Source organism: Anarhichas minor, unplaced genomic scaffold, assembly GCF_050575085.1.
Source record: "Anarhichas minor isolate MPS153535 unplaced genomic scaffold, ASM5057508v1 ptg000056l, whole genome shotgun sequence".
In the NCBI taxonomy this organism is placed as follows: domain Eukaryota; kingdom Metazoa; phylum Chordata; class Actinopteri; order Perciformes; family Anarhichadidae; genus Anarhichas; species Anarhichas minor.
Window position 1 is genome coordinate 530,043 of NW_027466502.1, and position 14,907 is coordinate 544,949.

The following is a 14,907-nucleotide window of genomic DNA, read 5'->3' on the forward strand; positions in this document are numbered from 1 at the left end:
TGTTATAAATAAATAAAAAATCTCCAAAACATTTTTCTTCAGAAACATTTTTCCTCTTTTTATTCCAAGAAAAAACAAAAAGGTTCTTTTCATCCCAAACAATAAAATAAAATAAAACAAACTTATATTATTAATAACAACAATAATAACCAATCATTAAGAGGGTAAGTATGACAATTCTCACATTTTATCTCTTTTTTATTTTTTTTTATTTGTGGCTTTTTCTCTATGATGATGTTGGTCGTGGTCGATTAAACATGCAGCTAAATAAGTCCGATGATGATGATGGTGTTGAGGAAGAGGAGGATGAAGACAACAAGGAGAGAGAGCAGGTGTTACAGACCATGAGGTCAGAGCTGACTGTATGATTTTACTTCCCAGACGACGAAGCAAAGCTAATGTGCGTTGCTCGACACAAAATGGCCGCCAGTGGGGGGCTACGAGGTAAGCTAAGCCAACCAGTTAGCAGTGTTAGCAGGAACTAGCTTTAAAACATAGTAAGACTTGAGGTGATAGCTAGCTTGCTAAAATACTGGACGTCTTTTCAGTTCTGATTAGCATTCCTCATTGAAACCAATGGTACCGATAGCCTCAGAGCTAACAGCCTGCTAGCAGGAACCAAAACACATTCAAATTTAAAACTGATGTCTGTGAATTTCAAAATAAAAGCTTGAATCACAACTAATCCCAAATCAGCATTAAGACCGAGCTCCATGTGGGTTGTAACCAGGAAGAGAAAGGGGGGGGGGGGGGGTTAATGCTGGATCACTATTGGCTGAGAGGGGGGGGGGGGGTTATGGGCGGTATGAGAAAGAGAGGAAAGGAGGAAAGGAAACGAGAAGACGAGTGATGTACGGATGAGTTTAAATGTCTGCTGAAAAAAACAAGTGTGCATTTCTTTGTTTGATGTTTTATTTCCTTCCCTGGTCTGAGGGTCAGAGGTCAGGAGGGGGAGGGAGGGGGGGGTCAAAGGTCATCGTGTGTGTGTGTTGCTATCAGCTGCTGTCAGGTGACGGCTCTCTCTCTCGATGCATGGAGGCGGAGCTCTGATGTTTCATGCTGTCTAGGTACTCCTGCTGAGAGACGGCCAGCACCGAGGCCAAGATCTCATCGTCCTCCCAGTCCGTCAGACCTGGAACACAGAGCAGAGAGAGCGGGTCACACAGAGCGGGTCGGTCGGTGGGTCGGTCTAGCAGTATTACAGTAGTAGTATTAGCAGTATTAGTAATAGTATTACAGTAGTAACAGTAGTAGTATTAGCAGTATTACAGTAGTAGCAGTTAGATCTTACCAAACGCTGTGGGTGACATCTCCTGCATGATGGCTCTGTACTCCAAATGATGACGGCTCTGATTACTGGGACCTACACACACACACACACACACACACACACACACACACACACACACACACACACACACACACACACACACACACACATAGAGTGAGGGAGTGAGTGAGACAGAGAGAGTGAGACTGAGAGAGTGTGAGTGAGTGAGAGTGTGTTAGCGAGTGAGTGAGAGCATGAGAGACAGAGAGAGAGTGAGTGCGTGAGAGTGAGAGTGTGAGTGTGTGAGAGCATGAGAGAGAGTGAGACAGAGAGTGAGTGCGCAAGAGCATGAGAGAGTGAGAGAGAGAGTGTGAGTGAGTGAGAGTGTGAGACAGAGAGTGAGTGAGAGAGAGAGTGAGTGAGTGAGAGAGTGTGAGTGCGTGAGAGCATGAGAGAGAGAGTGAGAGAGAGAGAGTGTGAGAGTGAGTGTGAGAGAATGTGAGTGAGAGAGAGAGTGAGAGACAGAGAGAGTGAGAGAGAGTGAGAGTGTGTGAGAGTGAGAGTGTGAGAGTGAGTGAGAGAGAGAAAGTGAGAGTGAGTGAGAGTGAGTGAGAGAGTGAGTGAGTGAGAGAGTGAGAGTGTGAGAGTATGTGTGGGTGTTACCTGGCGCGCAGGGGGAGGGGGGTTTGTTCAGGATGAGGGCGGCTCCTGCGGGGGAGGGGGGCTTGTTGTTTGTCGACAGGGGGGTCGGGAGGTCGGAGTGGGAGGGGTCGGAGTCGCGTTGCCGTGGCGACCGGGCACTCCAGTCGTCCGGTCCGCTGGAGGCCGCCGCCGTCGCTGAGCTGCAGGTGGCGCTGGCCTTACGGGGCTGAGAGAGACAGAAACAGGACTCTAACCACCTCTTTAATTGGATCCTCTTAATTGGATGAAGACCATGTTTCGTGGGCATACCTGTCGGGCCTGCTTCTCCTGGTCCTGGAGCCACTGCAGGTAGGACTCCCGGGCCACCTGCTCCTCGATGGCCTCGTTGGTGGCCTCCCAGTCCGTCGCCCTCTTCTTGTCCTCCAACATCTGCTGCTCGATCCACGACTCCTCCGACGTCTTGATGGCCGACTTCATCAGCGTCTGCTCCGCGTACTGAGGGGGGCAGTTACATGTATTACTGAACACAGTATTCACAGGTGTGGTATTCTGGAAGAAATCAAACAGCTGTTATTAGAGCGACTAGCGACCGGCATGTCCAGCGGTGGTATCAGACCTACGGAGCGGACGTTTCTTATTAATGCTTATTATGTTCTGCACAACTATTGTGAAGTTCACACAGAAACTGTAAAGGAACAAACGCATAAACGCTCTCCAGTAGGACAGAGACTTCAGCCTCCAGCAGAGTTACGAGTGAGAACAGACACAACTAAACCGAGGGAATGAGTGTGTTGACCACATTTATGATCTATAATCTAGTAAACTTTGATCTGACAACCGATCTACTTCCTGTCATGTGATATTCATTTACGGCTTGACGGAGCCTCAGACAAGTTCTGTTGTCTGGTTCCAGACCTGTGACTCCTCCCACTCCACAGAGTTCTCGTCCACTGATTGGTCTGGCATCGTAACACTAAACAGCTGTTTCTCCATGAAGAAGTGACGGGGGAACTCACGATTAATCGTCAGTTAAGAGGTGTTAAAAATCTACATGTGAGTAAATATGTTGCAGCCAAATCAAATAGTGTACAGGATGTTCAGCCTTTGTTTCTATAGAACACATTTAACACTCGACTTGTTTCTTTACAGGGTTTGTATGACGCTAATAAAGTAGTTTATGAATATGAGATACGAGTTCACAGATACAGGGCTCGCTCCGCTCTGAAAAACACCGGCACATGTTGTCGTGGTGTTCAGGGCAACGAATCACCTGTCTACGTAAAAACAACGTTAGATTCAGGCGGATACGTTGGTCTCTCGTGATTGGTTAGGTTCTGGTTCTGGTACCCCTGGTTTGAAGGCGGGCAGTCCCAGTCCGACCCCGATCGTGGCCTTGTTGGGGTTCACCACCGAGTTGTAGTGGATGTTGCGGTGGTAGCTCACTCTGATTGGCTCGTCGTTGTTCTGGTGGATGCCGTGGAACGTGTTGATTGGCTCTGTGGGAGGAAGAGGCGGGGTTAAGGGTTGGTGGAAAATGATTGGTTGACAGATCTGCATATGGCTTCCTATTGGACGATCGGACTCACCATTGCTGTCCTGGTACACCTCCACCGGTCTGTTGTACATCTCAGCCATCGCCTGCATCTCAATGTGGTTGCCGTGGCAATTGTTTTTCCTCTTCCTGTTGATGTATGTCGTGAAGTCCTCCGTCACGTAGTTGGAGAAATAGTCAGCGTTCTTCATCTGGGAGAATGAAGGAGGACGTGATGAAGACAGACAGGAGGAGACGTTTGAGGAAGAGGAGCTTGATGAAGACAGACAGGAGGAGACGTTTGAGGAAGAGGAGCATGATGAAGACAGACAGGAGGAGACGTTTGAGGAGCGTGATGAAGACAGACATGAGGAGACGTTTGAGGAGCGTGATGAAGACAGACATGAGGAGACGTTTGAGGAAGAGGAGCGTGATGAAGACAGACAGGAGACGTTTGAGGAAGAGGAGCGTGATGAAGACAGACAGGAGGAGACGTTTGAGGAGCGTGATGAAGACAGACATGAGGAGACGTTTGAGGAGCGTGATGAAGACAGACATGAGGAGACGTTTGAGGAAGAGGAGCGTGATGAAGACAGACAGGAGGAGACGTTTGAGGAAGAGGAGCGTGATGAAGACACACAGAAGGAGCTGAGACTCACCAGGTAGTCCATACAGTGTTTCCTGACCACTTCATGCATGTCCTGATCTCCGTACACCTGGTCAGCTGAGAAACAGAGACACACGGAGGTCACAGGTCAAACTACACACACATCCATGAAGAGACAAAACTAGACACGGAACGACCTTCAGGAGACACGGCACGACCTTCAGGAGTCACGGAACGACCTTCAGGAGACACGGAACGACTTCAGGAGACACGGAACGACCTTCAGGAGACACTGATCGACCTTCAGGAGACACGGAACGACCTTCAGGAGACACGGAACGACCTTCAAGCGACACGGAACGACCTTCAAGCGACACTGATAGACCTTCAGGAGACACGGATCGACCTTCAGGCGACACGGAACGACCTTCAGGCGACACGGAACGACCTTCAGGCGACACGGAACGACCTTCAGGCGACACGGAACGACCTTCAGGCGACACGGAACGACTTCAGGCGACACGAACGACCTTCAGGCGACACGGAACGACTTCAGGAGACTCAAATGAAACCCCCCCATGTTTTATTCTTGTATAATCACTGTAAAAATGTAAAAAGATCATTCTGTAAAATATCAGACTAAAGTTCATCATGTTTCAGGCTGCTGTCATGTGACACTAATAAAGGAAGAAACAAAGAAAAAGAAAGAAAAGAAGCACTTTGAATAAACAGCTCTGATCTGAAAAACACATCAAGCTTTTATTTCATAAAGACAGTTATGTGTGAAAGACATCTGCATGTTTCTGTGTGTGCAGATTGTTTTAGAATGAGGACCCTGAAGGTAGAAACATGTTAAAATAATAACGTTAGTAACATTAATAATAATGACGTGCTGTTATTGAAGCTAACTGGAATGTGTCCATGAAGACAACGTGGATTTAAAGGAGCTGAAGTTCTCTCTTTTTACTAACTCACAAATAAACTGAACCTCTAATGCACACACACACACAGTTATGCAAATGAGCACCACTTTGGTTTGATTTCCAGCAAGTCACATGGTCCGTCACCACGGCGATTCTCAGAACCTCACTGACAACTTCCTTTTTCTCATCAGTTGTGTTTGTGGGTAAGTCAGTTAGTGAGAGAGAGACAGAGACAGAGAGAGAGCGAGAGAGACAGAGTGTTAATAACAATAATTTGGTTATTCTTCTCATCTAATTATTAGAGAAAGAGAAACATTTAAATCTGTCAGTAACTGAAGTTATTGTTGATTCTTTCACTCAAAGAATAAAAACATAAGATGCGACGTAGACAAAACAAGGAGAGGAAACTAGGAGGGAAGAGGAGGATACACAGAATATATGCGTTTGGTGCTGAGAAACCCTGATAGACTTCTTTCGAATTAATAATACACACACACACACACACAGCGAGCGCTCCGATTGGTCAGCCTGGGCGATATTCTAGGAAAGGGGGCGGGGCCTGATAGAAGAGAACCGTGACCCTTCCCGTTTGTTTCAATGACGTGAATAAAGTTTTTATCTGACGCTCACAGCCTCTCATACCACTCTGACCACCAGCCTGCAGCCTGCAAAGCATTATGGGTACTGTGACAGCTGCAAACTAAGAGACATAATCAATGAAGATCAGTTTGATTATTACTAATCAATAACTTCAGATGATCAGCTTCATAGTTTTTGGATCAGGAAGCTCGTTAACAACAAGATGTGCAAGTTATAACATTTCATCAGATTCACCTTTATTCAATATTTAGGTCAATAGAACTCTTTTTTTTTTAGCAGATAATCAATATTAAAAGGATCAGAGGTCAAATGAAGCTGATCATGGACAGTTTAAAGTATTGATCAGTCCACTTTTTCTCAACCAGTGAACAGGAAGTGACCATATCTGGACTGAGGAGGAGTGACGTAGAGACGCCGTATACGTCTCTGGTAGAGACCTGTCAATCACCGTGTAGCCCCGCCCTAAAGCATCCCCTGCTTTATGGTCTGTTTGACTCTAAATGGACCATAATGTACTAAATGAACATCATCCTGTATTGAAGAAGCCTCCTGATTGGTCCGTCCGTCAGTCAGGGAGGGCCGGACTAACCCGCTCGAAATAAACACAGAAGCAATTTAAGCCCCGCCCACACAGAAAATCACACACGACATATTTGGACTGAAGGAGGATGACTGACGTGTATCAACACAAGTACCGACACAAGTACCAGAACAAGTACCAGAACAAGTAGCGATACAAGTAGCGATACAAGTATCGATAAAAGTACAAACACAAGTATCGACACAAGTATCAATACAAGTACCAACACAAGTACCAGAACAAGTATCAATACAAGTACCAACACAAGTACAAACACAAGTACAAACACAAGTACCAACACAAGTATCAACACAAGTATCAACACAAGTACCAACACAAGTACAAACACAAGTACCAACACAAGTATCAACACAAGTATCAATACTTCAGCTTCAGTACAGACTTTAAACTGAGACAATAAAAAAAACACAAAAGAACACACACACACACAGTTGATGTCTCAGAACAGAAATGTTTCACACCGAGCTGTTAACCGAGCTGTGTCAGGTGGGCAGCTGTTGCTGTTGCTGTGTGTGTGTCTGAGATGATTTCTGTGAAATGCGAGACGAAGCAGAGAAACATGTCTCTGAAAACAGAAGTGAGAAGAATCAGAAGTCTAGAGCTGATCTCTGGTCTGTGCGAGCTCATCAGATACGAATCCAGAACCTGACTGAGATCAGTCCTTATGAGTCAGGAGACGTCAGGCCTGACTTCATGTTGAGTAAAGTCATCACATTTATATCACACACACACACACACACACACACACACACACACACACACACACACACACACACACACACACACACACACACACACACACACACACACACACACACACACACACACACACACACACACACACACACACACACAGCCCCCTGGTGTGGGTCTCACATCATCACTGAATAACATGGTGACGTGTTTAGAGTAAAAATGACCCCCAGAAGTCAAAAAGAAGGTTAAGATGTAAACAGATTGAGTTCAACAGCTGAATGAATGTGTTTATACTTTTAATCAACTGAACCACAGTAAGTCCTTTAACCAACCACGAAGAAGAAGACCACGTCCTGTGTCCTCACATAAAACCCTTCAAAATAAAAGCCCTCACCTGGAATCCAGGAAGAGAGCACAGAGCGACTGAACTGCTTAGTTATGGTCGGCTCTCATGGAGATACCTGGTTGGTTAAAAACGCTCTCCTGTTAAAGGGACAATGTGATGTTCTTCTTCTTCATTGTCGGTGTTTTACTGCAGTAGATGCTGAAGAGGAACTAAGAAACACAGCAGACTCCATTGATAGAACCTCCATCAGTGAGTCTGTGTGGATCTGAAGGAAGCCTTCATACCGATGAGGGAACACACTTCATCAGCAGAACGAGTATAAAACCACTCTGATCTTCAGGAGACCTTCCTCATCATCACTGAGCATGCTCACTAGCGTTTCCTTTAGCCCCGCCCCCTCAGCTGTAATAGAGGATATTCATGTGCTCACACTGGAAGTTAAAACAAATGATCCGCCTCGTTCTCAATAGCAGTCTATGGGGAACATCACACGTCTGCATACGGTAAATCAACGTGAAAAGTAAAATCATACTTTGTGATATATTATGAACAGTATCAGAAGATATCTTTAAAGTCTGATTTGAGTTGATTCATAACTTTTACAACTGAAGCTGATGATTGAATATTTACGTCTGATTAGTTTAAATATGATTAAATGTTGATGATAAAGTAGATCAATAACTCAACTCTGATTGATCATAACCTCAATCAATACATATTATTATAGATAATACTCTGAATCAGGACTAAACTTATTTACTTATTTATTAAATAAAGTATAAATACCTAAAATAAGTCTTTAATGTCTTTTGTTTGAAATAATCCGTTTGATCAGAATGATGATGATTAATCTGTTTCAGCTGATCATTACCATGTAGAACCACGACGGGTTCTCTGTTCTTCTAAAAATAATCCTAATAATGAAAAATGTATTTGATTCTGTCCAGAAGAAAAACGGTTTAAATGAAGCAGAAAATAAAATGACAACACCGACACCTGCTGGTAACCAGAAGAACTACACACACATCCACCTGAGGGGATAACAAGGTGAGAGTGTGTGTGTCACTCACCCACGGCTCTGAACAGACACGCTCCGTCCTCCTTCATCTTCTTGATGACAAAGCCTTTCTTTTCCCTCAGAGCTTTTTCAAACCAGTGCTCCTGCTGAACACACACACACACACACACACACACACACACACACACACACACACACACACACACACACACACACACACACACACACACACACACACACACACACACACACACACACACACAGGGTCAGCTGTGTAGTGGACTTTTTAAAGGTTTGTTAAAGGTGTGAAAAGTTTGACATTCAGTCAATTCACATATTATTAAAGGAAAAAGACACAAAAATATATATATATATTTATATAATATATATATATAATATATATATATATTTAACATAATAGAAGAGTAACAATGACTCAGATGCTGCGTTCTGAGTCAGTGAAAAGCTGTTGTGATGTGTATTTAAATGTGAGCGTCCTATAAGTCCATCATGTCCACCGACTCGTCCACGTTTAACTCAACAGATTGTTTCTCTCACAAAAAGACAAAAGATATGAATTCATGATCAAAACAGCTGATCAGAAAAAACAGAGTTTGTATCATTTACTTATTTTATTGTTATTATTAAAGAAATGTTCATTATGTAACAAAAATATAAATATATTCACATATTTTAAAAATAATACTGACTAATCAGAAAATCTGAGTCCCCTCAGGGACACCTGCTTATCGTCTCTGTGAGGACACCTGCTTATCGTCTCTGTGAGGACACCTGGTTAACGTCTCTGTGAGGACACCTGGTTAACGTCTCTGTGAGGACACCTGGTTAACGTCTCTGTGAGGACACCTGGTTAACGTCTCTGTGAGGACACCTGGTTATCGTCTCTGTGAGGACACCTGGTTAACGTCTCTGTGAGGACACCTGAGCATCCATAGTCTTCTCTATCATGTCCATTGTCTCCTGTATTTGTAGTCTGTGGTCTGTTAGTTTCACCAGTAGTACCTTATCGTAGTAGTAATAGTAATAGTATCATGTAATGTAGTATTAGCAGCAGTACCATGTCGTATTAGTAGCAGTAGTAGTACCATGTCGTAGTAGTACTACCATGTCGTAGTAATAGTAGTATTAGCAGTAGTACCTTGTCGTAGCAGTAGTAATAGGAGCAGTGGTACCTTGTCGTAGTAATAGTAGTAGTAGCAGCAGCAGCAGTAGTACATTGTCGTAGCAGTAGCAGTAGTACCTTGTCGAAGCAGTAGTAGTATTAGCAGTAGTACCTTGTAGTAGTAGTAGTACCTTGTCGAAGCAGTAGTAGTATTAGCAGTAGTACCTTGTAGTAGTAGTAGTACCTTGTCGAAGCAGTAGTAGTACCTTGTCGTTGTAGCAGTAGTAGTAGTATGTATGCAATACTTCATTACTATCAAGTCATGAAAGCTAATGCTAACACTTCAAAACATAGCCGTTTACTGTTATTTCCCCCCGTTAGCATTAGCTCTAGTGCTAATGCTAACACATCAAAACATAGCAGTTTACTGTTGTTTTCCCACGTTAGCATTAGCTCTAGTGCTAACGTTAGCTTCCGTACCTGCTCCACTGTAGCCGGGTCCACGGACTGCAGCCGTGCCGCGTTCTCGTACTCGTCCTCGCTGTTGTTCCCGGCTCCTTCCTCTGTGTCCTGTCCGGATCCTCCTCCTCCTCCTGGTCCAGTCACCTGTCCTCCTCCGGTCAGAGCTAACCCTCCAGAGCAGGTTCCTGTCTGCCGCCGCCTCTTGCTCAGTCCGGGCCCGGAGCAACAGCTGCCTAACCCTCCTCCTCTTTCTCCTCTTTCCCCTCTTTCTCCTCTTTCACCTCTTTCACCTCTTTCTCCTCCTCCTCCTCCTCCGGCCGACACGACGAGTTCTCCTCCTCCTCCTCCTCCGCTGCTGCTGTCCCGACCGTCTACTCCCGGTCCCACCACCGGTCCCACCACGGAGGAGCCGACGGGCGGAGGAGAGGCCTGCTGAGACCGGGAGCTCGCGTCGATGCTGATCCGCCCGGAGGACCACGGAGGAGGAGAAGCTCTCGGTCGGGCTCCAGCTCGGTGTTGATGCTGGTGAGGATCGGAGCCGCTCCGACGGTCACTGTCGTCGGCGTGGTCCGAGACACCGACACCGGAGCTGGGCTTCTTCTTCGGGAGGATCGTCATGGTGGTGTGTTGGTGTGTGTGTGTGTGTGTGTGTGTGTGTGTTCTGGGTCAAATGTTTCGGTTAACCGACCTTTTAAGGCTCTTAACGAACCGAAACCGACGATCAGGACCGACGATGACTCGGCTCCTTTTCGACGGTTTATTTAATCTTAACAAAAACAAACCGCGGCTCCTCTTCCCGTCCAGTCCACAAAACATCAACACAATCTGACGGAGGGCAGTGACGTCACTTCCTTGTTACGACGGCAGTTTTTTTTTTTTTACGTCAGGCCGTTAATCGGATCTTTATTTTTAAGTTTCTGTGTTCAACAACATTATATCAACTTTTGTTTGAATAAACTTTAACATGGACAGTTTATATAATAATAATAATATTATTATTATTGATAATTATATTGGTAATTATGACAATAATAATTATTAGTATTATCCTTAAATAACAATACAATTATCATCAATAAATATTATTATTATTATTATCAATAAATATTATTATCATCAATATTTAATATTATTATTATTATCAATACATATTAATGATAATTAATAATAATTGTCATGAATAGAATTATATTCTCTTCTCTGTGCATCACTTCTTTCTTTCTTTATTCTTTCTGCTGCCTGAAACTCCTCTCTGGGGATCAATAAAGTTTCATATTCAATTATTATTACTTATTTTATGAATGACATACACACACATATATATATATATATATATATATACATATATATTCAAAATATATATATTCAAAATACAATATATATATATATATATATATATATATTGTATTTTGAATACTTTAAGTACATACTACTGTGGTACTTTGAACCACAGCTTGCAGGTTGTTGTTTTGTACGTTTAACTGAAGCACCTGAACGCCTCGTCCTCTCTGAGCATTAATGAGATCACACCTCCGATCATTCTTTAACTTGAAACAAGCTGTCAGTAAATTACAGATTGAACCAGTTTGAGGAAACATGACAAGAATCTGTGAGAGCGTCGTCGGTGAGTCGAGACATCAGAGACGAGACGAGAGTCAAACTCAGAGACTCAGAAGATCAGTTCGTCCTTCAGCAGCATCCTGATCCTCCAAAAGACCCACAGGAGGTAAGACTACATAGAGAGTATTCATATAGCAATACAACACAGTAGTAATACTCTGTTACAAGATACAGTACTATACCGCACAGTATTAATACTCTGTTACAAGATAAAGCATATTTTAGTCGGAAGGTGGAGAATAAACAGATTATGATTAAGCCCGCAGGATTATAGTCAGTGTGCTCTGGCAGTGTTACTAACCCTAACGCTTTGTGCCACAAAGCCACTGAATCATCATCTTCTTCCGGGCAAAAGTACAAAAGTTGGCAGCGTTAGCTCCCATCATTTCCAAAGGCTTCTCAAACAAAGATGTACATGTCCAGTACAGAACAGAAATGACGGGAGCCATTTGTGGACTGTCCATCACGAACACAAGATTCAATCCAAGAGTATGAATCTAAAATGCAGAAAAGAGAGAAGCGATATATCAACCGAATCTCAACGATACTACCGGAAATGTTGGCGTGTATATATATATATTAGTGCTGGGCAACGATTAAAATATTTAATCGCGATTAATCGCATGGAGTTTTTGCAATTAATCATGATTAATCTCATTGTTATGGCAAAGTTCAATAATGAAATGAAAAGTAGTGTATTGTGCACTTTTATTTTAAAGTGCTGCTCTATGAACTAAAGGTGAATAACATTGTGTGTAAACACTTTAAACACATCAGGTTGTTGTTAGCAGCAGTGTTCTCTTCACACAGCAGCAGTTCTATCTCTTCACTATCTGTGCTCAGTGTGTGTGTGTGTGAAACGTTCCACTGCTGTGCAACAGGAACATGTTTCACACCTTTCATCTACATGTGTGTGTTGTGTCTTCATGACAGTCAGAGCATGTGATGCAGCTCTACTCTTCATCACTATGATGCTGTAACTCAGAGGTGATGAAGGTGACCCAGCTCTACTCTTCATCACTATGATGCTGTAACTCAGAGGTGATGAAGGTGACCCAGCTCTACTCTTCATCACTATGATGCTGTAACTCAGAGGTGATGAAGGTGACCCAGCTCTACTCTTCATCACTATGATGCTGTAACTCAGAGGTGATGAAGGTGACCCAGCTCTACTCTTCATCACTATGATGCTGTAACTCAGAGGCGATGAAGGTGACCCAGCTCTACTCTTCATCACTATGATGCTGTAACTCAGAGGCGATGAAGGTGACCCAGCTCTACTCTTCATCACTATGATGCTGTAACTCAGAGGTGATGAAGGTGACCCAGCTCTACTCTTCATCACTATGATGCTGTAACTCAGAGGTGATGAAGGTGACCCAGCTCTACTCTTCATCACTATGATGCTGTAACTCAGAGGTGATGAAGGTGACCCAGCTCTACTCTTCATCACTATGACGCTGTAACTCAGAGGTGATGAAGGTGACCCAGCTCTACTCTTCATCACTATGATGCTGTAACTCAGAGGCGATGAAGGTGACCCAGCTCTACTCTTCATCACTATGATGCTGTAACTCAGAGGCGATGATGGTGACCCAGCTCTACTCTTCATCACTATGATGCTGTAACTCAGAGGCGATGAAGGTGACCCAGCTCTACTCTTCATCACTATGATGCTGTAACTCAGAGGCGATGAAGGTGACCCAGCTCTACTCTTCATCACTATGATGCTGTAACTCAGAGGTGATGAAGGTGACCCAGCTCTACTCTTCATCACTATGATGCTGTAACTCAGAGGCGATGAAGGTGACCCAGCTCTACTCTTCATCACTATGATGCTGTAACTCAGAGGTGATGAAGGTGACCCAGCTCTACTCTTCATCACTATGATGCTGTAACTCAGAGGTGATGAAGGTGACCCAGCTCTAGTCTTCATCACTATGATGCTGTAGCTCAGAGGTGATGAAGGTGACCCAGCGATCAAAGAATAAAGACACTTTACCCACAATTTAGGTATATTTTCCCTTTAACTCACGAGATGCAGGTAGCATGTTTTATACTTAATGTGAATATAATTCATACTTTGTTGGCATCTTATTCTGAAAACCGGATGTTCGTCTGAAGAAACCGGATGTTGTCTCACGTTAATCTTTCTGCTAACTCTAGTCCTTTGCTCGCTCCCGATCTGTGCCGTTTAAATGTGTTTACCGTGAATTTCAGCATATAGGTGCACTAACGTGTAAGTGTCTGCTGAGTTGACCACAGCGATGTCCAGTAGTCTCCATTCTTCCACCGCTGATAGTGAGCAACGGACTTTCAAAATAAAAAAATGCATGAACGCACTATAAAATAATTGTCGGCGTTAATTAATGAATGCGTTAACTTGCCCACTAAACCTGAACCAGCCCTAACTATAAATCTGATCCAGCCCTAACTATAAACCTGAGCCAGCCCTAACTATAAACCTGAACCAGCCCTAACTATAAACCTGAGCCAGCCCTAACTATAAACCTGAGCCAGCCCTAACTATAAACCTGAGCCAGCCCTAACTATAAACCTGAGCCAGTCCTAACTATAAACCTCAGCCAGTCCCAACTATAAACCTGAACCAGCCCTAACTATAAACCTGAGCCAGTCCCAACTATAAACCTGAACCAGCCCTAACTATAAACCTGAACCAGTCCTAACTATAAACCTGAACCAGCCTTAACTATAAACCTGAGCCAGCCCTAACTATAAACCTGAACCAGTCCTAACTATAAACCTGAACCAGTCCTAACTATAAACCTGAACCAGCCTTAACTATAAACCTGAGCCAGCCCGGACTATAAACCTGAACCAGCCCTAACTATAAACCTGAACCAGTCCTAACTATAAACCTGAACCAGTCCTAACTATAAACCTGAGCCAGCCCTAACTATAAACCTGAACCAGCCCTAACTATAAATCTGAGCCAGCCCTAACTATAAACCTGATCCAGCCCTAACTATAAACCTGAACCAGCCCTAACTATAAACCTGAACCAGCCCTAACTATAAACCTGAACCAGTCCTAACTATAAACCTGAACCAGTCCTAACTATAAACCTGAACCAGTCCTAACTATAAACCTGAACCAGCCTTAACTATAAACCTGAGCCAGCCCGGACTATAAACCTGAGCCAGCCCTAACTATAAATCTGAGCCAGCCCTAACTATAAACCTGATCCAGTCCTAACTATAAACCTGAACCAGCCCTAGCTATAAACCTGAGCCAGCCCTAACTATAAACCTGAACCAGCCCTAACTATAAACCTGAACCAGCCCTAGCTATAAACCTGAGCCAGCCCTAACTATAAACCTGAGCCAGCCCTAACTATAAACCTGAACCAGCCCCAACTATAAACCTGAGCCAGCCCTAACTATAAATCTGAACCAGCCCTAACTATAAACCTGAACCAGCCCTAGCTATAAACCTGAGCCAGCCCTA

At 43.8% G+C, this 14,907-nt stretch overlaps 1 protein-coding gene across 3 annotated transcripts; it reads right to left on the minus strand.

The window, feature by feature from the left end:
• Window positions 1–31: 31 nt before the first annotated feature.
• otud5a (OTU deubiquitinase 5a) lies at window positions 32–10,649 on the minus strand. 3 transcript variants are annotated; one of them, XM_076076398.1, is made up of 9 exons: window positions 9,838–10,649; window positions 8,287–8,377; window positions 4,103–4,167; window positions 3,499–3,655; window positions 3,260–3,408; window positions 2,222–2,461; window positions 1,934–2,138; window positions 1,292–1,363; window positions 32–1,132 (listed from the first exon to the last, which is right to left on the minus strand). In XM_076076398.1, exons 1-9 carry the CDS (start codon window positions 10,435–10,437, stop codon window positions 996–998), a joined length of 1,716 nt encoding a protein of 571 aa, XP_075932513.1. In that variant the 5' UTR covers window positions 10,438–10,649; the 3' UTR covers window positions 32–995. The 3 variants fall into 3 exon arrangements, with proteins under 3 accessions (XP_075932513.1, XP_075932514.1, XP_075932512.1); XM_076076399.1 differs by having other exon boundaries at window positions 2,222–2,407; window positions 8,287–8,380; XM_076076397.1 differs by having other exon boundaries at window positions 8,287–8,380.
• Between the last annotated feature and the right edge of the window lie 4,258 nt (window positions 10,650–14,907).